The sequence below is a fragment of the Calonectris borealis genome, chromosome 5, assembly GCF_964195595.1.
Source record: "Calonectris borealis chromosome 5, bCalBor7.hap1.2, whole genome shotgun sequence".
Lineage (NCBI taxonomy): Eukaryota > Metazoa > Chordata > Aves > Procellariiformes > Procellariidae > Calonectris > Calonectris borealis.
In genome coordinates this window covers 12,496,483-12,519,263 of record NC_134316.1, presented here as the reverse complement: position 1 = coordinate 12,519,263, position 22,781 = coordinate 12,496,483, and the positions used below count along the sequence as shown (strand labels likewise).

The 22,781-nt window shown below is 39.3% G+C and overlaps 1 protein-coding gene across 19 annotated transcripts in view; it reads right to left on the bottom strand.

Annotated features, from left to right (window-relative positions):
- Positions 1-22,781, bottom strand: part of CDC42BPB (CDC42 binding protein kinase beta) — a 95,830-nt gene that overhangs the window by 61,626 nt on the left and 11,423 nt on the right. For all 19 annotated transcript variants that reach the window (XR_012673789.1, XR_012673790.1, XR_012673792.1 and 16 more), the window contains exon 2: positions 4,850-4,941. Coding sequence is in view for 14 of the 19 variants with exons in the window: in XM_075151032.1 (XP_075007133.1) it covers positions 4,850-4,941 (92 nt within the window). In the remaining 5 variants the exon portion in view is untranslated. The remainder of the gene's footprint in view (positions 1-4,849; positions 4,942-22,781) is intronic.

The window sequence follows — 22,781 nt, the reverse complement described above, 5'->3', positions numbered from 1 at the left end:
ATACACTCCAAATTCTCAAACAAGGTACATCTTGACACGGTTCTTCCTTCAACAACTGCTCTTCATTGAAATGCGTTAATCTACAGCACTAAATGGTGCCTAAACAGTCCTTTACACAAAATGAGAAAAAGTGATCTTAAAGACTTATAAGTACATTACTAAGAGGTCAGATGAAGCTTGCAAAGGAGCAAGCGCAAGTATTTAGAGCCAGACAGTCCCTGTACACAGGATCCTCCTCCTATCCCTCTCACCACTCTGTAGCACTAGTACTCCCAGTTCCCTCGACGTGCAGGGGCAAACACCAGGCACACAGAAGGCACTTCTTAGGCTGGCATAAGTTTCTCAGGTAGGCACAATCCCACCAGACACAGCTTCTCAGGACACTATTTCCTTTCAAATAGTGGTCCACAGTGTTTCTAGACAGAAGGAGTAGTCAGGCACATGCAAACTTCAAGCGACAGGTGGATTTGGGTTTTTTATTTTGGTGTGGTTTTTTAAAGGTCTAAAAGCTGGAGGAGTTTTCCATTCTGTGCTCATATTCTTTAAATCTTCTCCTAAAGAATGTGTATTTTCACTAGTTAACAAAAAACTTTACCCTATGCAACATACTCATTCTTGTCTACAAAGACAGACTTCTACATGAATTTTATTAATAGAAACCAGAATTAAGATTACAGAAAAAACATTTTAGTTCTGATTTTATTTCAGGGGGCTTTTTAATTATTATTAGTTTTACTCCTCACGAAGGTTGCCCCTCTGCACATGAGCTATCTGCCTATATGACCCGCAAAAAAGAAAGACTGAAAGTAACATTGGGGCACTCACAAAAATGTCCCACCCAGCTGGGTATACCCCCGGGCAAACACACCCTAGAAGACGGGGAAGAGCCACGAGTAGTTTATCCTTCTCACAGCTAGCATTTCAATTTATATGCTATTCTAACTGTCATGCACTCAAAGAACATTTCAAACTTTTCTTCATAACTATGAAACTCCTGAAAAAATTAAATTATGTTCTCAAGCCAGTGACTCCAGGAGTCAGAGCCTTAAATGTTGCTGTAAAGGATATTCAGACATTCAGTTTACCTTGCATGCAAAGTAGCTGGCTTAGTTTATGAGAAAAGAAGAACTGCGTGTTTTGGCAGGTGGCTAGAGAAGAAATCTCTAGGTTCTGAGCTATGCTATTTCTGTCCCAGCATAATAATGAGAACTTTAAGAAACATTTTTTCTCTTGCTTTCTCAGATCTCCCGTGCTATAAGAACTTTCACTCAGGTGGTTTTGGATTACCAGTTGCGTTTTGTTCTCATATTGCTGGAAAAAGTGTAAAGAACCAGGTTAAGTTCTGCCGGTTTGAAAAGGAGAAAGATAGAAAAAGGCACTGACATGCCAGTACAGATATGTACTGGTGATTATATCAATCGGCCTTAAATTAGATACTGATTTTGCAGTTGTGTTCACAGGAAGAAGCTCACATGTGGTCTCAGTCCTCTTTCCGGTCAAAGACCATTTTTCCTTGGCTTACATGTTGTAGGGCAAAAATTGACCACTGATCCTGACTAATAACTAATATCATGCCTTTATTTTGTTTAAGCTATCTTTCTTCAAAGCTATTGATTTATGCAAAAGTTCTTTGGTAAGACTAAAGTCCCTGGCATTCTCCAAAAAGTCCAAAATACCTAAACTGAGAAGAATGGAATGTAGTTTTCATCCTTTTTGAAGTCTGGCTTGTTTAGCTGTTCAGCGTTTAATTTAAACTACTTACTTTTAATAGGAATATGTTTAGTTTAATTGTGATTAATTTCTTGATGCATTCTAACAAATATTTTTATTTTTAAAATTTATTTCTAGCAGATAGTTGTGTTTGGGTTGCTTTTTTAAACAGGAACTAGTGAATAACCTTATAATCACTAGAATCCCATCAACTAATTTCTAACATAGTTCCTATGTATGTATGAACGTACCATGGAAAATTACTTACAGCTCCCCCATTCAGTCTTCTGAAGTGTTGCTTTATACAAGTCAGATGCCACAACACCCTCTCAAGAAACTAGATTTTATTTTCTTATTATGGAATGTCAACCTTTATATAATTACTATTTTATAATGCCTATAATATTTGGCAGTTACAGCAGTGTAGTATACACAAGGGTCAAAGGATTCATTCATAAGCAAAAAGCATGAAATATTCTCTGGCAAGTGGGATCAAAGTATAATGAACTTAAAATCAATGATTCCTGCATAATTTAAACTGATCAAAAAGTTTGAAGCTGCTATAACTACAAACTAAAACTTTTATAATTTATAATTATGTTTATAATTAACAATCAACTAAAACTTTTATAATTAATAATCAGGACACGTGATATTGAAAGATAACTAACACCACTGACTTTGTAAGCACTCGCAGCTCTAACAGAAGGATGAAATTAAGATACTTTCTCATTTCACTTCTGTGGAATTTCATTTCCACTAGGGGGGATGGGATGTACGAATTGCTTTAGTTAAGTCTTATGCTTGCTCTTCCTTAAATTATACTGTATGAAGGCATTCCCAACACTGACTCCATCTGCAAGTCGCTATAAAGGGCTCCCTTGACCCGAAACCATTTTTGATAGCTATAGCATTCACAAGTCTAGTTCTGAAAACATCCAGAAACCACTTCTAATCCCACCAAAAGACAAACTGCCAAAACACTAATCTAAAATTCTTTAGATATCAGTGGTCACACCCACTATAGCAAGTAATTTGGTACAGCAAGACCAGAACAACAGATGAAGGTAGCCTGTGCTGAGCCTTTCCATCTATACTGTATGCAGTTCAGGAATTTTGCTTCAGACTGTATCTAGCCTGGTCTCCTGGACCAAACATGCTTTGAAGCTGTTAGGAGAGTCAAACCCAGTGATTGATTCTTATGTACTCCTTGGGGCCAGAAGCACATTTGGTGCACACCTGGAACAGAGGTTCTGGTTTAGTTTCCTCCAAAAGAAATCCAGCTCACGCACAGCAAAATCATTCTGCACTAAGGGGGGCACTCTCTTCAAAACTGTGCTACTGCTTTGAATCAAAACCCTACCGGAGAGGTGGACAGTAACCTACTACTGTCTTGATTCTCTAGGCCTTTTATATCTACTCATAAACCTCTCCCCTCAGACCTCTTTTCTGGACTTAATTTGTATCTTTCTGCCCTTCCTTAGACTTATCAAATTTTTTTCCCATTTCTGCTTTTTCCTGCCAAACTCTTTGCAGCAACTTTTCTCTCTAAAAACATTTCTCTCTAAATTATGTTCAAATAATACAGGCCAGCTGAAAACAAACATTCAAGTGAAACAACCAACTGATTTTCATGCAGTATTTCCACTACCCTAAGATAACACTTCCTTTTTTGTAACAAATGTTGCAACTCATCAAGTTCAACATCCTCTAGAAAGTGAACTTATGTCTTACAGGTCAAGATGTTACTATTATCTGGACATTTTAGTTAAAATGCTCAAGTTCCTTCAGCAGCTACGCTCACGATGATTACACGTGAACTACATGTTACCTCATCACACCGTTAGATGATAGTACGGATGAAGAGATGTTCTTGAAACACTAATTTCTGTCTTAGGTGTCCACTTTCCTCAAAAGCAGTCTCTGAAGTGGCTTAAAATTATGTGGATATGAAGCTATTACCTCACCCACTACCACGTGCATATGCACATAGAAACCTCATTGCTTTCCAAACCTAGGTCGAGTAGGGTCCTGGCATTTTTCTAGCTTAGTTTCTGGTCTGCCTGTGATACCTCTGTCCCACAATCAAACCCTATGTGAAAGAGTTCGATGTGTCCAGGGCACACCATGCCTGGAAGGAAAGCCCTACAGGGCACACCTCTCTGTGGAGAAAATGGGAGACAGATGAGGAAGCCTAGCCTTAGCCAAGGCAGCAGAAGTTGTAACCAAGTGCTAATGGGCTGAAGTGAGCCACTAACGGCTGTCACTATGTTTGACTTTACTGTGGCACTACTTAAAAGAAGCTTCCTGAAAAGAAATCTAAGGGGCTTTTCACTTCTCGAAATTCTCTAGTTAATAACCTCTTTTGCAGACAGCTATGGCTTTAGTTATATGTACTTAAACGCTGAAAGGGCTGTCTTTGAGGTTCTCCAGAGGTCTCAGGTGCCTACTGGAGGGGACACGCTCATGAATGCTTTTGCCAGTGGCAAGCCCTATCAGACTTCCGTGACTGATGAGACTTCATCAAGCATATTAAGTAGTAAAGCTTCAGTCCAGGGTCCTGGGACTGGCGAGTCCTCAAAACACAAGGCGTTCCTATCATCCCAGCATGATTCAACTTGCTGTCCAAAAAAACAGATCCGGCAGCCTTTGATCTTCAAAGATGACAGGGAACAGCCTTTGAAGCAACCAAATGCGTCTTTCTGCATTACCAGATTGCTACAGAGACAGGCAGATGGGTGGAGCAGCCTCCGCGTTCCTACCATAGAAGCAGCCCAGTTCTGTGTTAAATTATAGCAGCACAGAAGAGTACATATGGCAAGTGGGAGCAGAGATCCCAAATTCAGCTGTGCAGCTGCTAGGTGGGACCACCCTGTTCATACACACATTGAAGAGACACTTGTTTTGCTACACTGAAGTCAGAATGAGCCAGTCACAGAAATGGCAGAACTGGACACTAAATACCCTGCTTCAAAGGGACCTTTCACTAGCACCTAGCTACATCCCACATTTGGAAGTATTTTAACACATCTGTGTGAATCTTTTGTCTTTAGGACAAGTACAGGTTAACTGTAGCACGAAATAAGATGCACAAACGATGAAAGTTACATTACTACAACTGAGACTAAAAATCTCTTACCTCACCAAATGCACCTCTTCCAATCACTTTTATAATTTCAAAGTCATCTCGATGGAGCTGCATTTCCTTTACCAATTTTGTAAATGGTCTTGCTGTTTAAGGAAAAAAAAAAAGAAAACTCAATTATTAAGAGAAATATTGTAAGCCAAAATAATCCATAAATCAGAAGTCAAAAGTACTTGTTGCATACCCAGTGCAAAGTAGTTTTTCAGCTACTGTTAGAACTATAGAAGGAAAAAATATTAATTACACTACTTAATTAACACTTAGAATTTTTAAAAAAGTTCAATCAGAACTTAAAAAAGTTCTGCCTTGCTGCCAGTGAGGAAAGGGCAAAGGAGTCTTTCAGAAGGATTTCCCCCCTCCCCCCTTTCTTCAGGGTTTTGTGAATCAGTGAAGGACCATGTGAAAGGAAGAGAGCTGATTCATTACTGGTAAACCCTAGAGAAAATATGTCCTATCCTTCAGCCACTAGAATAATTCTCTTCTTAAGCAGAGTTCAGCTTTACTTTTTATTATTTCAGCTAAAGCTTTAACAACCCACTCTCAAGAGATAGCTGTCTCTACTCAATAGAAATGAAACCATTTTCTGCAAGATCTGTGGCTAATTTAGGATTTTTACTTTGAACTATCTTTTCTGTTAAGCCACATTGACCAGATCTCAATTAGACCAATTATTGAAGGGCTGAAGCCTAAAAGACGTCCAGCAATTAACTAACCTACATTTACTTTGTTCTGGTGGTCCCACTGGATTCAAGACATTTCTCAAAATATCTGGTTGATAAATTCCACTGTACCTGCAGATCCCATCAATTTTCTCCTCTCCAGTTCCCATTCAGAATATTTTATTTATTTCTAGCATATCACAGGATGAGGATTACTGTTTAGATACAACATTTGTTACAATTCACTACTCTGATTATGAAGACCAAATCAATAAGGAAGAACAGTGGTGCCAGCTAAACTGCATAAGAGCAAGTATGGTGTCTACGAAGCAGCAGCTTACACCTCCAACTAAGCACAAAAAAGATTGCTCTTCTTCACCTCACCACGAACATTGTCAGACTAAAAAGACTGGTGTTTTTAAACACGTCTTTTTCCCATATGCAACTGAATAAAACATCACAGAACTACTACTTGTAATTCAGCCCAGACTCCCGTTTTACCTCACCTTACGTTATGATTAAGCTAATGAGTTATTAGCCAAACACAATTCCTACAAGAGGGGTCACTGCCTTGACGATGTATTTCAGATGCTAACACAAACAAACCAAACCACGCGAACACACAGAAGATACAGAAGTCTGAACCGGAGATTACAGACTTCAGTATAAAGTCTAACCAAGAAAGGCGGAAAACCTTTCAGCAAAAATTCATATAACAGCTAATAAAATGAAGAAATAGCTGTACTGAAGAATAGCCATGCTGCTTCTTTGTACTTAGGAGAGGTGTTATTGAAAAGGTTTTCTCCACAAGTAATACCCCTTTCACTGGATGTTTCTTGTCTATCCGAAGTATGAAATTTAAGAACGAGACTGTATGAGTTTTTCTGCTATATTCCCCATTTCAGCAGGGCAGAAACGCCTACCACGATCTCCCCCACCACAGCGCCATTGAGACTATCAACCCAAAACCCCAAATTGTTTCTAACAAACTCACCCAGCAACACCAACTCAAACCAGTTAGAGACCTATACCAGTCCAATGAGACATCTATATAAGTAAATACCACTGCCAATGGCTGTGATATGTATCAATTCTTTTGCAAGGTTCTCTTGCCTCCTTCCCTTCCCATCAAATCAGAACAGATTGAGGAAATGCAACTACAGATAAGAAATAAACGTGAAAGTTCCATTATCAAGTTATGGATCGCTACCACAGAATGCAGGTCATTAGACTAATTTTGCAGAACACCAGCTTCTGTTATTAAAATTCAAGGGGAGAGGAAATGAAATCCAGTAATTTTACTTCTGGGGGATACTAACCCAAGAATAATTTCCTTTTTTTTTTTTTTTAAAAGAAATAACCAATTTTAGTAATAATTCTAGTCAGTAAACAGAATAGCAAAATAATTGGTTTAAGTATTTATAAAAAAACCCTGCTGCTGTGAATTGATGACAAGCAACTTTCAAAGCGGGAAGACACAAATCTACAGAAGTTTAAGCTGTCTTGTACACTTAAAAAACCGCCTTATTTCTTACATTTTTCTTGTTTTGTCAATTGGTAATGAAATATTTCATTATTTTGTCTACAGTTTTCCTTGCTTTGAAGTGTATCAAACTTCACTCGCTAAAACTGGGATTCAGTTTAGAAATGCATTAAGTTGTATTAAAGCAAGTGAATTAAATTAGTTTTATATTTTAAAAGGTAATAAATATTATGTATCAAGCAGAGCACGTACTTAAATTTGAGTAAACAGAAGAAACAGTGTCTGCAGAGAAGGGCATTAATGCTATCTTTCTAGGAATTGTCCCCTTCAAGAATGAAGGATTAGCAGACCTCATTCTCTTTACCACCACTGCAATTCAAAAACTGCAAGGGTCCTAGGTTGGTCCTACTTTTTCTATCTCAGTTGGTCAACTGAAGTACTACATATTAAAATGCATTAGTTTAATATATGTAAATGAAAAAAAGTATTCCCTCCTAAAAGGAAGTTACTATTTTTACAAGCTATTTGTGCACTTAACTTATGTTGGCTTTTAGTATTTAGCAGGTGTTGGTGTTCAGAAACACCACAACTTCAGAGGTCTGTCTCTTGGAAAGCTAAGCACCAACCATGAACATTTGAATGCAGCAGATCAGAGCTCAGAGGAGGCAACACACCAGTAATTCATTTAAACGAATATTTACTTTACTGGCATTTTTTGGAGTAGAACCCTGTTTACACCAGAATGTGACCTGCCGCTTTTAAGTACTGGATTGCACAATTTTTACCTCTTTGTAAGTTAAATCAAAAAATATTTCCAATTTGCTTTCCTGCTCCCCCCCAGGAGGTTGCTGTTCCTCAACCCTCTAATGTCCAGACCAGTAGCATGCACAGAACTGGCAAAATTGAGTGAGCAGAAACTTGCACCAAAAAGTATCAGAGAGCTGTTATATTGCCGTGCTTGCCAGAATGATGCCAAGTGATATACCCACTACTACGTAACTGGTAAAGAGCTCCAGCTTCTCCTTTTACATATCACTATTTTATAAATAAGGAACTCAAAGCAAACTTCTCTCCATAGACTGGAATGAATAATTATACTTTACTGATTAGTTTTGATCCTAATACTAAAAGCAGGATTTATGATTTGGAGTTGATTTCATACTTAATGAAAGTATTTCATCCTGGCAAACAGAAGTTGTACTGGGGGTTTTGTTGGCAGTGATTACTGAATTTTGTTATATATACTGTTGTCAGGGTAACATTAGCTGAGAATAATTGCAAGAGTTTGTTTATTCATGACTGTGAGGCTGTAATCAGAATTTGGGATAGGCATTCTACGTGCAATATATTTGTATGCATCACTGCCTTTTCTCTCAAGCTGATTTTGCATTATTGTACTTACACTTGTTTGGAAGAAGGGTGTTCTCCATAAGGCCACACAAGAAAGAAAAACCCAAGTAATTTTAAGAAGCCAAGAAATGTATGTTCTCAAGAATATAATACAAAACAGTAACAGTCAATGTTTTGATCAATATTCATAACGGGAAGTGAAATGCCAACATTTATTTCTTCATCGAAAACTAGAGTATGTATGAAAGACATAATTCTCCACCCACAAACAAATTCTATTCCGGTCAGATCCTCCTCTTCCCCTGATAGATGGGACTAGGATTTTCATTTGCACAAAAAGAAAACATCAATTTGAATAATTTGAAAACATAATTTGAAGCGCAGTCATAGGTAAACAGGTTTGTGATTTAGGTTTGTGAGCTGGTGCATCTACACTGCAGTCAATTTGTATAATGCCACCTGATAAAAGATATTTGAAGACGTGCAGAACGACTAAAAGCTGCAGGAAACGCCAGCGGAGATGATCTGACATGGCAGATTGGGCACCCTGCGCTGCTACCCCAGGAACGGGCGCATGCCGGCCCCTGTGAAGGTCAAAAGCATATGTCAAACTTTCTCTCATTTCTGAAAGCAGGTCAGGGAAGGATGGTAATATTGTCAACATCACCCTCAAAAAATGGTGAACTTTTCCCAAGCTAGAATGTGGTTAAAAATGAGAAGTGTTGAGGTATGTTTTGGATTTTTACTTTCTGTTCAGATTCTGAACCATTCGATTTATGTCAACAATTTACTATCTGGAATCACAAAAACTAGCACCTTTACATTACAGTGGACAAAAGACTGTCTGCTGGGTTTATGGTAACTACTGCTTCAGCGGTGGAGTTACCCAATGGCTCTAATTTGAGGACTCCCGCATATTTTGTTAGGCAGTGCAAGTTTCCAGCAATTCAGAGTCACAAGTCGAGTGACACACACCGAGTCGAAGCTGCCAAATGTTCAAGAACATCTGATGTTCTGTATCATTGGCGGCTTCAAGTTTTAAATAAATGTGACAACTGCACGAAAATAATACACAGACTTACAGGTGCCTTTCAACAATTCAGGTTGATAGGGACCTCAGGAGGTCTCTAGTCCAACCTCCTGCTCAAGTCACAGTCAATACTGATTTCAGACCAGGTTACTCAGGGTTTTGCCTGGACAGGTCTCAAAAACTTTCACGGATGGCGACTCCATGGCCTCTCTGGACAACCTATTCATATACTGGACTGCCCTGCATCAGATAGTTTCACAGTTCAGACCTGATCTTGTAAGTGATTTGGGGTTTAAGCGATTATATAACACAATGATAACATTCAGGTAGATCTACCCAGAAGGTATGTCCAAACTGTCTGGTCATACAGAAATTCATCTGCCACCACGCTCCCTTTAGCTACTCATCCCCTTTACAAAACGTTGTGGTAGGAAACTATGCGAATTGCAAAATATTAATGTCAGGGAAACAACAAAATGACGCAGATAATTGTCTGTGGAGCCATACTCCCACCAGGCAGATCCAATATTTTATTTAAGATGTTTTCTTTGGAGGAAGAACATGAAAGAGCAGCAAGTTTTACCATTTCCCTCAACCACCCCTCTTGACTTACATTCTAGAAATCAAGTAACTTCTTTGCCCTTTGTGCACCCTTTTCAAAGAAACAGCATTCCTGTGATATTGCTACTAAAACAGTAGGCTGACAGGTTTAACAAGTTAGTGCTTGCATACATGTCTTGGGAGATACCCACACCCAGGTAGCCCCAACCTGCTTACTAGGGTGATAAATACCTGTTACAACCCACACTTGAGTTTTAAAGAAGTACAATCCTCTTGCTACCCGATTGTGAAATTTTCCCTATATTTTAGAAATGTAAATTTTTGTTAATTCTTCCATCCTTTGTGACTCCAGTCTTAGTTTTTCCAATTATAGATCCTTGCCTCCCTTTTCCTGTGCTGGCCTGTTTCCTCTCACTGCCCACCCCTGTGAATGCTTGCTTCAGCCTGGTTTCCTAAGGAAATAAGGTATGTGTGATCACGCGGTTCGCCAGTCTGAGTCCATTCCTCCCATTCGGTACCTTTTGATCCCAGTGAAGACCCTTAATACCCCCTTTGCCAAATTTCACTGAAGTTGTCCAAAGATACCAAGTTGCTACAAGTTTTATAACAAAACCGGCCGTGAATAGGAAAGACACTCACAGTATCATCTCCACTAAGGGAAAGGCTGCCGCAGGAATATAGCGGCCACCTGCTTAGCTGGGCAACCAGCGCACGCTAAGGCGCAAAGCGGACATACCTTGCTGTCCCTAGGCACGGAGGGACGGTAGAGCGATGGTGACCCAGAGGAGGGAAGAAAGGAAGCATTCAACAGAAAAGGGAAGGCAGTACGGTGGGAAGGGCACGGGGTTATTCTGCTGAGCCTAGTAAAGGAGGTAGATCCCAATTCTACAGGAAGCCAAACTTCACCAAGTTCTGCGGTTTACAAGCAAAAGGTGACACATTCTGTGTTCTCTGACACATTTTCTGCTGGGCCTTTGACTTCGGCCATGCCCTCCCTCCTGTTTTATAACATACACACACACACTTCACTTACTCTCTCTGCCTCTTGCTCAGTGATCTGATTCTTCACCATTCATCAACATCCATTAGACAAATAAATTCAGTGGCGCAAGACTTCGGTTATCATTACAATGACACAAGCTCCACTGGGTTAAAAACCTGGTTACCTCTTGCAAAGTGCTTACAGCCCTTGCGGAACAGCCTCCTGATGCCGGACACTGGTTCACACCCTGTCAGAGTCCCCTTTATCCCTTGAGCAAGGCCATCCAGTTTCATAGTGCCTGGCTAGTCAGTACTTCCTAATTTTAAGATGTTATCTTCTAACAGATTATCTGAATTGAAATGCCAGTAGAAACAGACATATGCAGACAGACTAATACAACACCAAGAAAGTCCGAATCTTCTTGAGGCTGATTGCCAGCATTTTTCAGGACAGTAAGTGATAACTCTATTATTAAATTAAATATTATATTGTGATACTTAATCTGGTATACAAGTGTTTTAAAAAAAACCTCAAACTTTTCTGAAGAAGTAGCACACAAAGATATCCATTTGCAGCCATGATTATGGATTTTGCTTCGTTTTATGAAAGCCTTCTGACATACATAAAATAGAGTGCCTGACCACTTTCAATCAGATACCTTGCTGGCACTTAACAGAACTATGAGTTTGGACAAGATTTGGATTAGATAATTACATGCGAAATCCTCAAAGGTTTAAAAGGTTAAAACCGTCATTACTTTTAGGCATAAACCACGACTGAGTGCTCATAGCTTCTGCATTTTGCTCCACGAGCGGCTTTATCAGTTACAGAAGAACTGATCCTGGCATTTAGAATTTGTATACTAGTTTGCAATAACTGCATGAAAAATTTATCACCATGCTAAAGGGTAACGGCATTGGGAAATGTTTTGAAGAAAAACATTGAGCAGTTCTGGTGCTGATCCTATTAGCATCACTAAATTTGCCAGCAGAAGAGCAAGGCATTTACCTTGAAACATCATCTGTGTTCACTGTTACTCTTTTTGTGTGGCAAACCCCAAAAGCAAGTACCACATAGAAGGACTCAATCCGCAGCAATATGCTACCATTTGCCAGATCGTTGATGAATGTTACCACAAACATTTAATAGCTGGCTATCTGCCTGACTAGCCCATTGACTGCTTTTCATGCTTACAATGAAAGGACACCAAAGATAATACTCAAGATTTGTACAGACAAGCACTGAGGAACACGCAGATGGTTCCGAGTAGTCCAAGTGACAAAATGCATTGCCATTTTAACTCCTGTCAAAGCCACCGTGCTTCTCTTTGAGAAGTAGACAGCAAGTGTGTTCTAGCAGGCGAGAGGAAGTAAGCATTGGCTCACATATCCAAGAAAAACACCAAATGACTATTTGCTGTACTCATATATATATAAAAGACAGTACTTCACCTATCAAAAAATAACGGTCAGGTAAAATAAAAACCACACACCAATCAGACCTAAAGGTAATGGCATCTGCTAATGCTTCGATGGATGCAAGTACAAGGGAGAGGAAGCTTATATCTGAGATCTAACAGAGGAGAAAGCTCACTGCCCAATTTAACATCTTTGTGTTGTGTTACTGTCATAGAATGATCCATAATTTAGGAAAGTACAACTTGGTCTCCAGAACCAATTCAGGCAGAGTTTGTCTTTTTTTTTTTTTTTTTTAATACTGAAGTTGACCTTGGAAGATCTAACCGTTAGTACTAAGACCGAAGAAAAATGTGACTGTGAATAGCATTTAGTTTGGGAAACCCAGAAGTGACTTACCATCCACACAAGCTTGGTGCAGCTTCACAATACATAACATTTTAGCATACAGCTATCAGGACACAGACAGACTTTTTTAAGCAGGATGACACATTCTGAACAAGAAAACCTGTACCTTTATGAGTACTAACCAGGGCATTTCCAAAAACACTCAGCAGCTTGAAATTAAGTTCTAGCTGAACTCTCACGGGAGAATTAAGAAAGCTCCTAGAAAGTGTGTTCCTGACTGCAGTCTGTAGTCCAGTTTTTCATACCTCTTTCCAACTTGTCACATTTGTTTGGGAGAGGGAAAGCTGCCATTGCCTCTCCAACCTTTCCCTAAGGTTCCCAGCTCTTGCAGCAGACTACGCTCCAACCATGGATTCCCTGGTGGTCTATCAGCCTCTTCAGCCTTAGAGACTTCACTGACTAAACCATTGTGCAGAAGCCCAATAATGTCTGCAAGTTGTCACTTTCTGAAGAGACTGAAATACCAGATCTTGCTTCTACTTGAATTTCATAAGGTTTTCAGAGATGGTACTTTCGTTCTTCTTAAGCCTTGCTAAAAAAATGCAAAGAAAAGATTACTATTCCACAATAAAGAATCTTTTCTGCTCTTGAATAACTGTTGATATCCAATGCCTTCTTAAGCTTCATCTTCAGTCCTTTTATTTTCTTCAAGACAATCATACTCAGCCCAGAAGATACATGCATGTCAAGTCATATACAGGCTCTTTGAATTACAGATTTTCCCTGGGATTCTCTGACATCCCAGACATTTGAGACCACTGAATGGCGAGCTACACGACCACTTTAATCCAGGAAATCCATTCTGCTGCCGAAAGAGTTCCTCCGTGTTCCTTCCCACCATGCTCCACTCTATTGTCTAGATCCCTAGCATTCACGTGGTATGTCAAAACAGGAAACATTTCCAGGCAAAAGCTAACTTGTCTATCCCATCCCCTCCCACCAAACCATTCACCAAATGTGACTCACACACAGCTGTGACGTTGGAGCCCCAGCCCAAGGCAGGCAGCAGGACGAGGCTGGAGAAGGGCAAATTGGCCTTTTTTGGAATTGATGTGGATCTGCTTTGGGCTGCAGTGAGCATGGGAGTGCTACGCAAGAGTCTGTTTCTAGCCAACCTACAGCACATTAGGACAGGATCTTCCAAGATACATGTCAAAACATTGTAAGAAATGGGTGGCAACAAACACCACAGAATACAATCTCTGTTTAACAGAGCTTTATTTGTACCTGAATTTTTCTGTACTCCTGGTCCAGGGCCAGATTTTGCAGGTGTTGGAGAGACCATTTAAGCCACAGCAAATGGGAATTGCATATTGAAGCACAACAGTAATGGAAAAATTGTTTCAGGCTTCTACATGAATCACGAGTTCCAAACAGTAAAATTTCAATGATTCAATTTCTTTCATTCCATAACAAAGTTGTAAATATTGCTAAAATCCACTTATTTTACTGCATGAATAATCTAAAAAGCAGAGTTAATATTTTTTGTAGAATAGTTTGAGAATTATGACTACTCAGAAAAACTCTTTGATATTATCACTTATTTTTCAGATAGTTTCAAACTAGAGATTAAAAAAATCTCCAATTTGAGCTCACCCAAATTTCAATAACAACCCATGAATGAATCTAAATTTCATCAGACCCAGCACCTCTTGCACACCCTGCTGAGAAATAAAACAATTCCAATCTGATGACCGCACTGTGCTGATATAAGCTTACATACACTTACATTAATTAAGAAGCCACCACTTACATCATCAACATATGAGCAAAGTTCTACTTTTCTGACTGCATGCTTTATTTCATCTTAAAAGTAAAACTTAGTAAGACAAGCAGCATAACTGTTTTATCAATTATTTACAGTAAATGCACATCTTTTGTTTTCTCCAGATATATGCAAGATGTTCTCTCAATTTACTAAAAACTTAATACATTCATTATGTAACAGAACAATTCATACTTTACATTGCATGCTTACCACATGCCACCTCCTTTATTTCAAGGGTTAGAGGTTTCTATTAATAAGCTCTTCTTGACAAAGCACCCTACATAAATGCATTTACAGTGACAGGAGGGAAATCCACCTATTGCGGTATCCCTTTTTGCTGCTTATAAATTTAGAGTGAAGTAAAGATGTAGTTCAATGACACAACTGAAGTGGATCACTCTGCGACCAGAGGGCAGGCTCATAGATCTGCTCTCTTCTTTGTATCGGCTATAACAAATTCAGCTGGTCTCACCTCACTGACCTGATTCTGCTCACTAAACCAGCAGAAACCCAACCTACCAAGACACATAATGCAACTATCACCCTGTAGTTTAACAAATTGAATCATCATCGCTGAAGGGTCAGGAGCGGCTGCTACACCAGTGCAAGCAAAGAGGGTAAAGGAGCGCAGCTCTTTTTCAGAGGCTGTCATCTTAAGTCGCCCAGACCAAGACGAGATAAGTGCCCATGCAACGGCCTTCACAGCAGTCTAGTTGCTGCGGAGGTGGCCTGCCTTAGTGCTAACACCCAGGCAGCTGCACAGAAAGGTGGGTAAGGGAGCAGAGCCAGATGACAACTGCCTTTTTCCTGATACTTCAGGTCAGCCAGATCAACACCATAAACTAGGAAATATAAGACTAAGTGGATGGGGCATTAGATCAGCTTACAGTGCTACAGAATCGCACTTGATTTTTTTTTTTTTTTGATGGCTCAAGGCTGCAACACTATGCATATAAATACCCTGTTTTTCAATTTCAAGAGTTCAGATAGCAATAGCTACTTTAAGTGCAGGTGTGGCACATCTTTCTCTTCACTCCACTTCCTTTTAAATGGCAGCGGGCAGGAGGACATGTTCTCAGACACTACTCACCCTGTTTCAGAACTTCCCTGGAGCTCCAGATCTAATTAAAAGGTCAATGAAAGTCAGATTTTTGCCGTAGGAAAAGGCCATGAAGACATGCGACAAGCAATTACCGTAACCAGGCTCTAGAATATTTGGAGTAGCTCAAGTTACTCAGAAGCAGAGAAGAGGGAGATTGTCTCTAAATCTGCAGAGAATATTAACAAGTCCCGTGCTCAGATTTGCTACACATTATAGTGAAAGGCTCATCTCCAGAGGGCAGGATGCTTCCTGACGCTTACTTGCTCAGAAAGGATGTAAAGAGAGTAGAAAGGGAAGAGAAATACATCTCTCAGCCTTCCAAGGTGTGATAAAAACTTTATCCAGATAAATCGACGTGCTTCTAATTTCACTATGCAACTTTTCCTTAATGTCTGACGCTGACTTAGCACATTTCAAAATTTGTCTGTATGTATCCCCAGGCTTTCCATATACTACAGTTAAAATTTAAATTGAAAAAGGAAAGTCTAGATTTTGCTGGGGGGGCGTGGGGGGGTGAGTGGGAAATCTACTGGAAATCTTTGAAGAGATCCTAAACCTGGCCTCAGATGTAAGTTTCTAGAAATGGAGTTAAACTGTGTGGTGCATGGCTTAAAAAAAAGCCAAAAATTGTCATTATTAAGAAATAAACCGAGAAGCCTGCAGAATTCTGTTTCAGAATATTGCCCATTTAAGTTATCGGTTTGCTAAACAGCATCAACTAACTATTCTGAAGTTTCAAACTGACTAAGATCATAACACCTGCTATTAAATAAGACTAAAAATCCACCTAAAGCTTGCTTGGAAGCAGATTGTTTTTCTTTAATACACATTGAATAGCCCTGAAAGAAAACATTTTGGATAAATTGGAATATTAGACACGTGACAGTTTATACACGTTCAGATTTTTAAACTGTCCTTTAAATCAAATAGTTGTCCTCAGGGAAGACAAATCCTGGAACAGTTAAGAGTGAATTTTTAAAATCCAGCTGATTTAGAGCACGACTAAAGAGCTTTAACATCTCATGTATATGTAAAGCATAGAGAACAAGAATCTAAAAACAGAACACCATGCCTTTTCCTACAGACATTTCCAAGTCTCCAAGCATTATAAATTCAGCTTTCTCTAGTACAGTCAGGATGGAGTTCTTCCTTCTTCTCTTCCCCTCATTCTGCATTTTTGTCACCCTCTCTTATCCAACTTTTTGCTAATTTACGTATAGTATGCTGAATAAGCCCTTTCCCCTTATCTCAATATTTGTGTATCAAAGAACACACTTTCGCTTTTGTTTAGTATTTTTAGCCCATCTTTTCCTAACATTTTTGCCGTGATACCTTTCAGAAATTCTTAAATCCAGTTTCTGGATCGTGATTTTAGAAAACAAGCTCTCAACAGACTGCCAGCCCACATGACACACCTTTTAAGGGACATGCTTCTATGCATTCCCAAACCTCTCGTAGGCTCCTGGAAGCTCATATCCTCCACACGACCATTCCAAACTAGGACATACGTCCCGCTACTGCATGCCCCAGCGTGATCAGCAGCAGCCCAAGCTCTATGGGTTCTAGCTTTTCTCACTTTCTTGCATATGCTTAAAGCTGATACCAAAACTGCTGCCATTAAAATATGAAAAGTATTTCAATCATTACACTCACAGTTGTAAATACCACATGTTGCACCTTTACGTCCTGCTCCTCAGTTTTTTCAAGGTAGGCATATCAAGTGAAGATCATCCCAACAAGCTTTTATATCAGATGCAGTATCTGATAGAACATTCTGCTTTTGAGCTTATCATTTTAAACACAACTTTTCAGTTTTGTACGCTCCTCTTTACTTGAATTTAAGAGTAAGATTATCCACATGCCATCTTTGTTCAATAAGCACTACATCCATAATCCTTTTGCCCTAAGATTTATTTCCACACGTTTAAGTAGAGAATTCCTTTTCCTTCCTCATTTACAGCCCATCTAGACAGGTGTGTTGATTTGAAAACAGAAAATCAAGTACCAGGACATTCAGAACAAGCTTGTAGTAGGCTGGCAATCTCAAATCTTCATCTATACCTCAGGCTCCATTCTGTTGGCTTCCAACCTTTTCCTTTACTCATACTTGAAAATAACAACCAAACATTTGGATGCTCCAGTGCAACACCAGGGTGAGCACCTGCATGCCAGTAGATGCAGCCGGAAAACCCCACCAGTGTAGATGTGCTTTTACGATTTTCCATTTCCAGAGTAGTAAGCAGTGAAGGTGCATTAACTTCCTTCCAGAAATCTTCTGACGTAGTACATGGCCTCTGAGAAGACCACAAGCAGAAGATGAGACCACAAGCAGAGTAACAAGGAATTTCTGCCAATGTTCTAAATACTTTAAGCTGTTGCAACGTAACTGCAAACTAGGATAGACATCGAGTCAACTATTTACACAGAGAAAAGCCAAATGGTTGCCTTTCTACTTTCTTACACATCATTTTAGCTATACCCCATTCCCTTCTCTTTTTCCACACAGAATTTAATATTTTTCTTTACTAATTTATCTCCAGTGTCATCTAAGTAAACCTTGGCTACTCTGCCCATTCAGTGTTGTTTTAGCTCTTAAGTAATATCTTCCACTTGCACTGACTCACTTTAAAAAACTACTTAGTCCCAAACCACAATCTTTTAAAGACTGTCAAACTTTTCATCCTCGATACTGTAGTTCAGACACGCTAGTTTCATTTTTGATTATTCTGGAGCTGAGGCTATGTAATGCTTTTGTTCCATAAACTTCTTTGGACTTTTCTAACGGAAAAGTCTGGAAGAGATGTAATCTTTAATTTTTTCCTTTACTTTTTCATCTCTTAAGATTCTCAATATTTATGCCACTTATGTCTTCTTTTTTTTAACCTACGTGAAAAAAGTGCTCAGGACCGCTTGCTTAGTAATACATCATTCCATCTTTGGGTTGCCACTGTGAATCCAGCAAGGACATGAATATTACCAAAAATATTTTTAATCTCTTGATAGTTTCATGGCCTTTAAAGTAACATGCAAGCTTCGATCTAGTTCTTACGGGCAGGTACACACACAGTGTGTGGCAATGGTCTCCAAGACAGAGATATCATGCAGTATTGAGGGGAAAGAAGGCTGTGCTTATTAAGCTTGCATTTTTGTTGTCAAAATCTTCTGTAAAGGAGACCAAGTCTTGAAGACTATTCTTCTGGCAACTGTCCTAATGTTTATACCCTAACAGCCACGCAATTTCACTTTTATCATAATTTCTTGAAGCTTAACTCCTGTTTCCTATATAAATTGAATTTTAAAACCAAGTTCATAGCAACATCATTGGGGGAGGCGGGGGGGAATCTAAGTCCACAAAATCTTTAAAAAGAAATGCCAGGAACAGCTATGTGTTTAACTATTCCACTGTATTATTTGCATGAGCAGCAAGTGTCACTTCGTCACAATTCCTACTACTGGTGCTCAGACTGCACCAGTAGTTACTCCTACACAGGAACAAAAATGTACCTAATTATTTTAAGAAATTTTACAATAGCTGAGTAGTTTGTGCAATTGGTGGCAAAAGTTCACCCCGACTGACTGTTCAGTTGTATTTTGAAGGAAGGAAAGAAGCCAGGAGCGTTTATAACTGTATTATATGAAATCAGAATTTAAGAAGTTGTCCTCTTCTGAAGAACCACTCTGTAAGAAATGCATTTTCAAAGAACCAAGAAGGCAATTTGGAGTCTCATCTTTCTTACGTGAACACATTTTAACACATCAAAACCCCCAAAAGTCTAGTAAGAATCTTTCTCGTTTCTTCGAGTATCACCGGTTCCATCTCTCTCCTTATTTAACAGACAGTACATAAGCTCAACTTAAAGTTTTCCTTAAAGTACAGGCTATCACTTCTGGAAGTCCAGGTAAAGACATCTGGCCTGACCACTGTTTGTAGTATATTGATCGATATTTAGGACTTTAAGTGATGCTTTTCCCAGACCTTTCTAATTCATGTACCTGCTTATTTTTTACTCCAATACTGCAAATTTTAATGCAAATACTATGACTCCTCAACAATCTATTTCTGGACAAGTTAACTAGTTTTAACTTCTGGACAAGTTAAAAGATTACAAGTGGACAGTGTTGATTTCCTCTTCCACGAATTGTTATGCACAGCTAAATTTATTTCCCTGCCAATTAATTTTTTTTTTTTTTTAAAAAAAAAACACAAGTGATAACTAACAGTCTCCACCTAAATGGAGAAAATGGAGAGGACAGGTTCTTAAGTGTTATATGGGACATGAGGGGGGAGGGAGAGATGAGGGCAAGGAGATTGAAGTAAGAAGTAGGTCTTGCCCATGCTTCTCTCTTGTCAAAAGATAATCTTTCACCAGCTGTCACCCATTTCAGAGCTCCCCACAGAGCTCTGAAGGTAAATTACTGGAGCACATTTTCCAGTAAAGTCTCTGTATTATTTGTTCTGTAGCTATCAAGCATATACTTGAAGTAAGAGCTATCATTAGCAATGTGCACAATGACATATTACAGCCACTGACGCAAAAGATCATTGCAGCAATGTGTGCACAAGTGTGCGTTGCTGTTTTAAAGCCATGACTGCAAAGTGCCTTCTCTAAATACAAACAGGAAATAAGTAGTAAAAAGTCTGAACAATGAAACAAAAGAGGAAATTAAGGACATGAAAGGAGGGGGATGATATTTCTCAGTAGTTTTAGGCAGCAAGACTCAGTCCAAAAAAGAAGTTATTGCCATTACTTCACTATCTGCACAGTGTGCAGGTACCTCCCAAGGGGGAAGCGACACACTGCAACTAGAACACAGTGTGAACAGCTTCCATACATCAATCACAAACACAGCTGAGGGCTCACAACCACAGCATCTGAAACAACTATACAACATTTTGAACAAAGTTTCTTCTGAAAAATTAACACACGTTATAAATTGCTCACATACACAGTCCTTGCCCCAGCAGGGTAACGGACCATTACAGTATATAGTACTGTCAATGAATGCCTTCATGACATAGCTGACAGTGTATGTTCTCTGGCAAGAATGTCTACCAGACTCCCAGGCATTTAGGAATCATGAGAATTTTGAAAAATCTTATTATTTTCCCAGGAGTTTGCTGCAAGCAACATACTCCAAAACACAGATATAAATTAATTGTACGGAAAGTCAAGTGTCACTTAGGATACCCTGTTAATAATTACAACACACCACTAATAAAGGATTCAATTCTTGGTTTTTGTCCCGTTTGTATATTGTTATCCTCATCATTGATAGCACTTCCCATCCTATATATCAATATGGTTTTGAAACACTGAATTTGTTGTGTGTTTTGGTTTGCTAAGTGCACTATCATCAGGAAAGAATATCAGCATTAAAAGGACGTTGCAAGTTCAACTTCATTTAAGTCATACAAGCTTTTATTTTACAGAGGAAACCAAAAAACAGCCAATATCTCCCATTAGATCTTTACAACTATGAGGAAAATTTGTTTCACCCTGTTGTTACCAACTGCTTAGTCAGGCTCCTTATAATGTCAGATATAAGGATATTAAGAACCCTACTAGATAGAGATCCCTTTGTGATATGAGAACATATCTAGCAGAACAGCTAAACCTGTATTTTTCGTAACGGATGATTCAGGCTTGCAGTCATGCAGAGATTGCAGGCTCTTCTGACAGCTCCATGGAACAAAGCTTTAAAATACTTCAACTGCTATCAAGGCTAACAACTAGACATAAGGAAACCACACTTGGGAAAAAGCACTAGACAAAAAACATAGGTTCAAAGTTCTTGAAACCTGTTCTGACAATTCTCTTCCAGGAACAAGGAAACTGGTGCTTTTATTAAACACATGGTAGAACAACATGAACAAAATTTAGTTTCCCATCATTTACAAGCCTAAAATTTAGTTAAAAGCTTGTCAATACTTACATTAGACCATGTGATAAAATGCCAACCAATCAGGGTAAACACCTAAGATTACCAAAAAATGAAGAGTAAATTTACACCAGTTGTGTCAACTACTTTATTTATAACAACAAGAAGATTCTATTTCACATATTTCTTTTCATTCTGCGAAGTATGAAGAACAACTGTTTTCTATTAAAGCAGCCATGATGTTAAATAAATTTGCTAACACAGGAGGAAAAAAAAAAGATTATACTGAACAGAATAATTTTAGGTTGGAAGGGACCTCTGGAGATCAGAGTCCAACCTCCTACTCAAAGCTGAGATAATGTCAAAGTTCAACCAGGTTGCTCAAGGCCTTGTCCAGATGAAGTTTATCTCCTAGGATGGAGAGACTATCACCTCTCTGGGTGCCTCTTCCAGTGCCTTCCAGACCACCCTCAGGAGGAATATTTTTTTTCCCCTTACACATAATCACATAGTCAGAATCCTCCTTGCCATAGCTCGTGTCCATTGCCTCTCCTTCTCAGCGGTGCGCCTGAGAAGAGTCTGCCTCTGTGTTCTCCCTAACCACACATCTGGCAGTTGAGGATCATGATCAGATTCCCCTTTCTCCAGGCTCACCAAACCCAGGTATCTCAGGCTTCTCTTGCACATCACGTGCTTCAGGCCTCCAGCCACATCAGTGGTTCTCTGAGGGACTCGCTTCAGTTTCTCAGTGTTTTTTCTGTACTGGGAAGCCCAGAACTGGACACAGTACTCCCGAAATGGCTTCACAAGCGCTGTAAAGAGCAGAATAACCCCTTCCCCCAACCTGCTGGCTACACTCTTGCTGATGCAGCCCAGCACACAGGCAGCCTCCATTTCTACAATGATGCACTACTGACTTTTTCAACTAGTTGTTTACCAGGATCCCCAAGCCTTTTCCTGCAAGACTGCTTTCTACTTGGTCATTCCCCAACTTTTACAGCTCCACAGTGCAAGACTTCTCACTTGTCATGCTGAACTTCATGAGGTTTTACAGTGTGAAGGAAATATAAAGCTGGTATGCAAAAGGTAAAGTATAGAATGTAATCTCTGCTATCCCCGCCCTCAAGAAGTGCCTGAAACATTAAACAAAGCCTTTACGATGTTTAATAATACCCACAAGAATGGGAAGTTTATAACTAGACTACCTGTAGCTCTGATTCTGTCAAAATCAACCAGGGCACTTCTGCTCCTGGTTTGAGCCACTCAAATGCATGCATACCTTTAACAT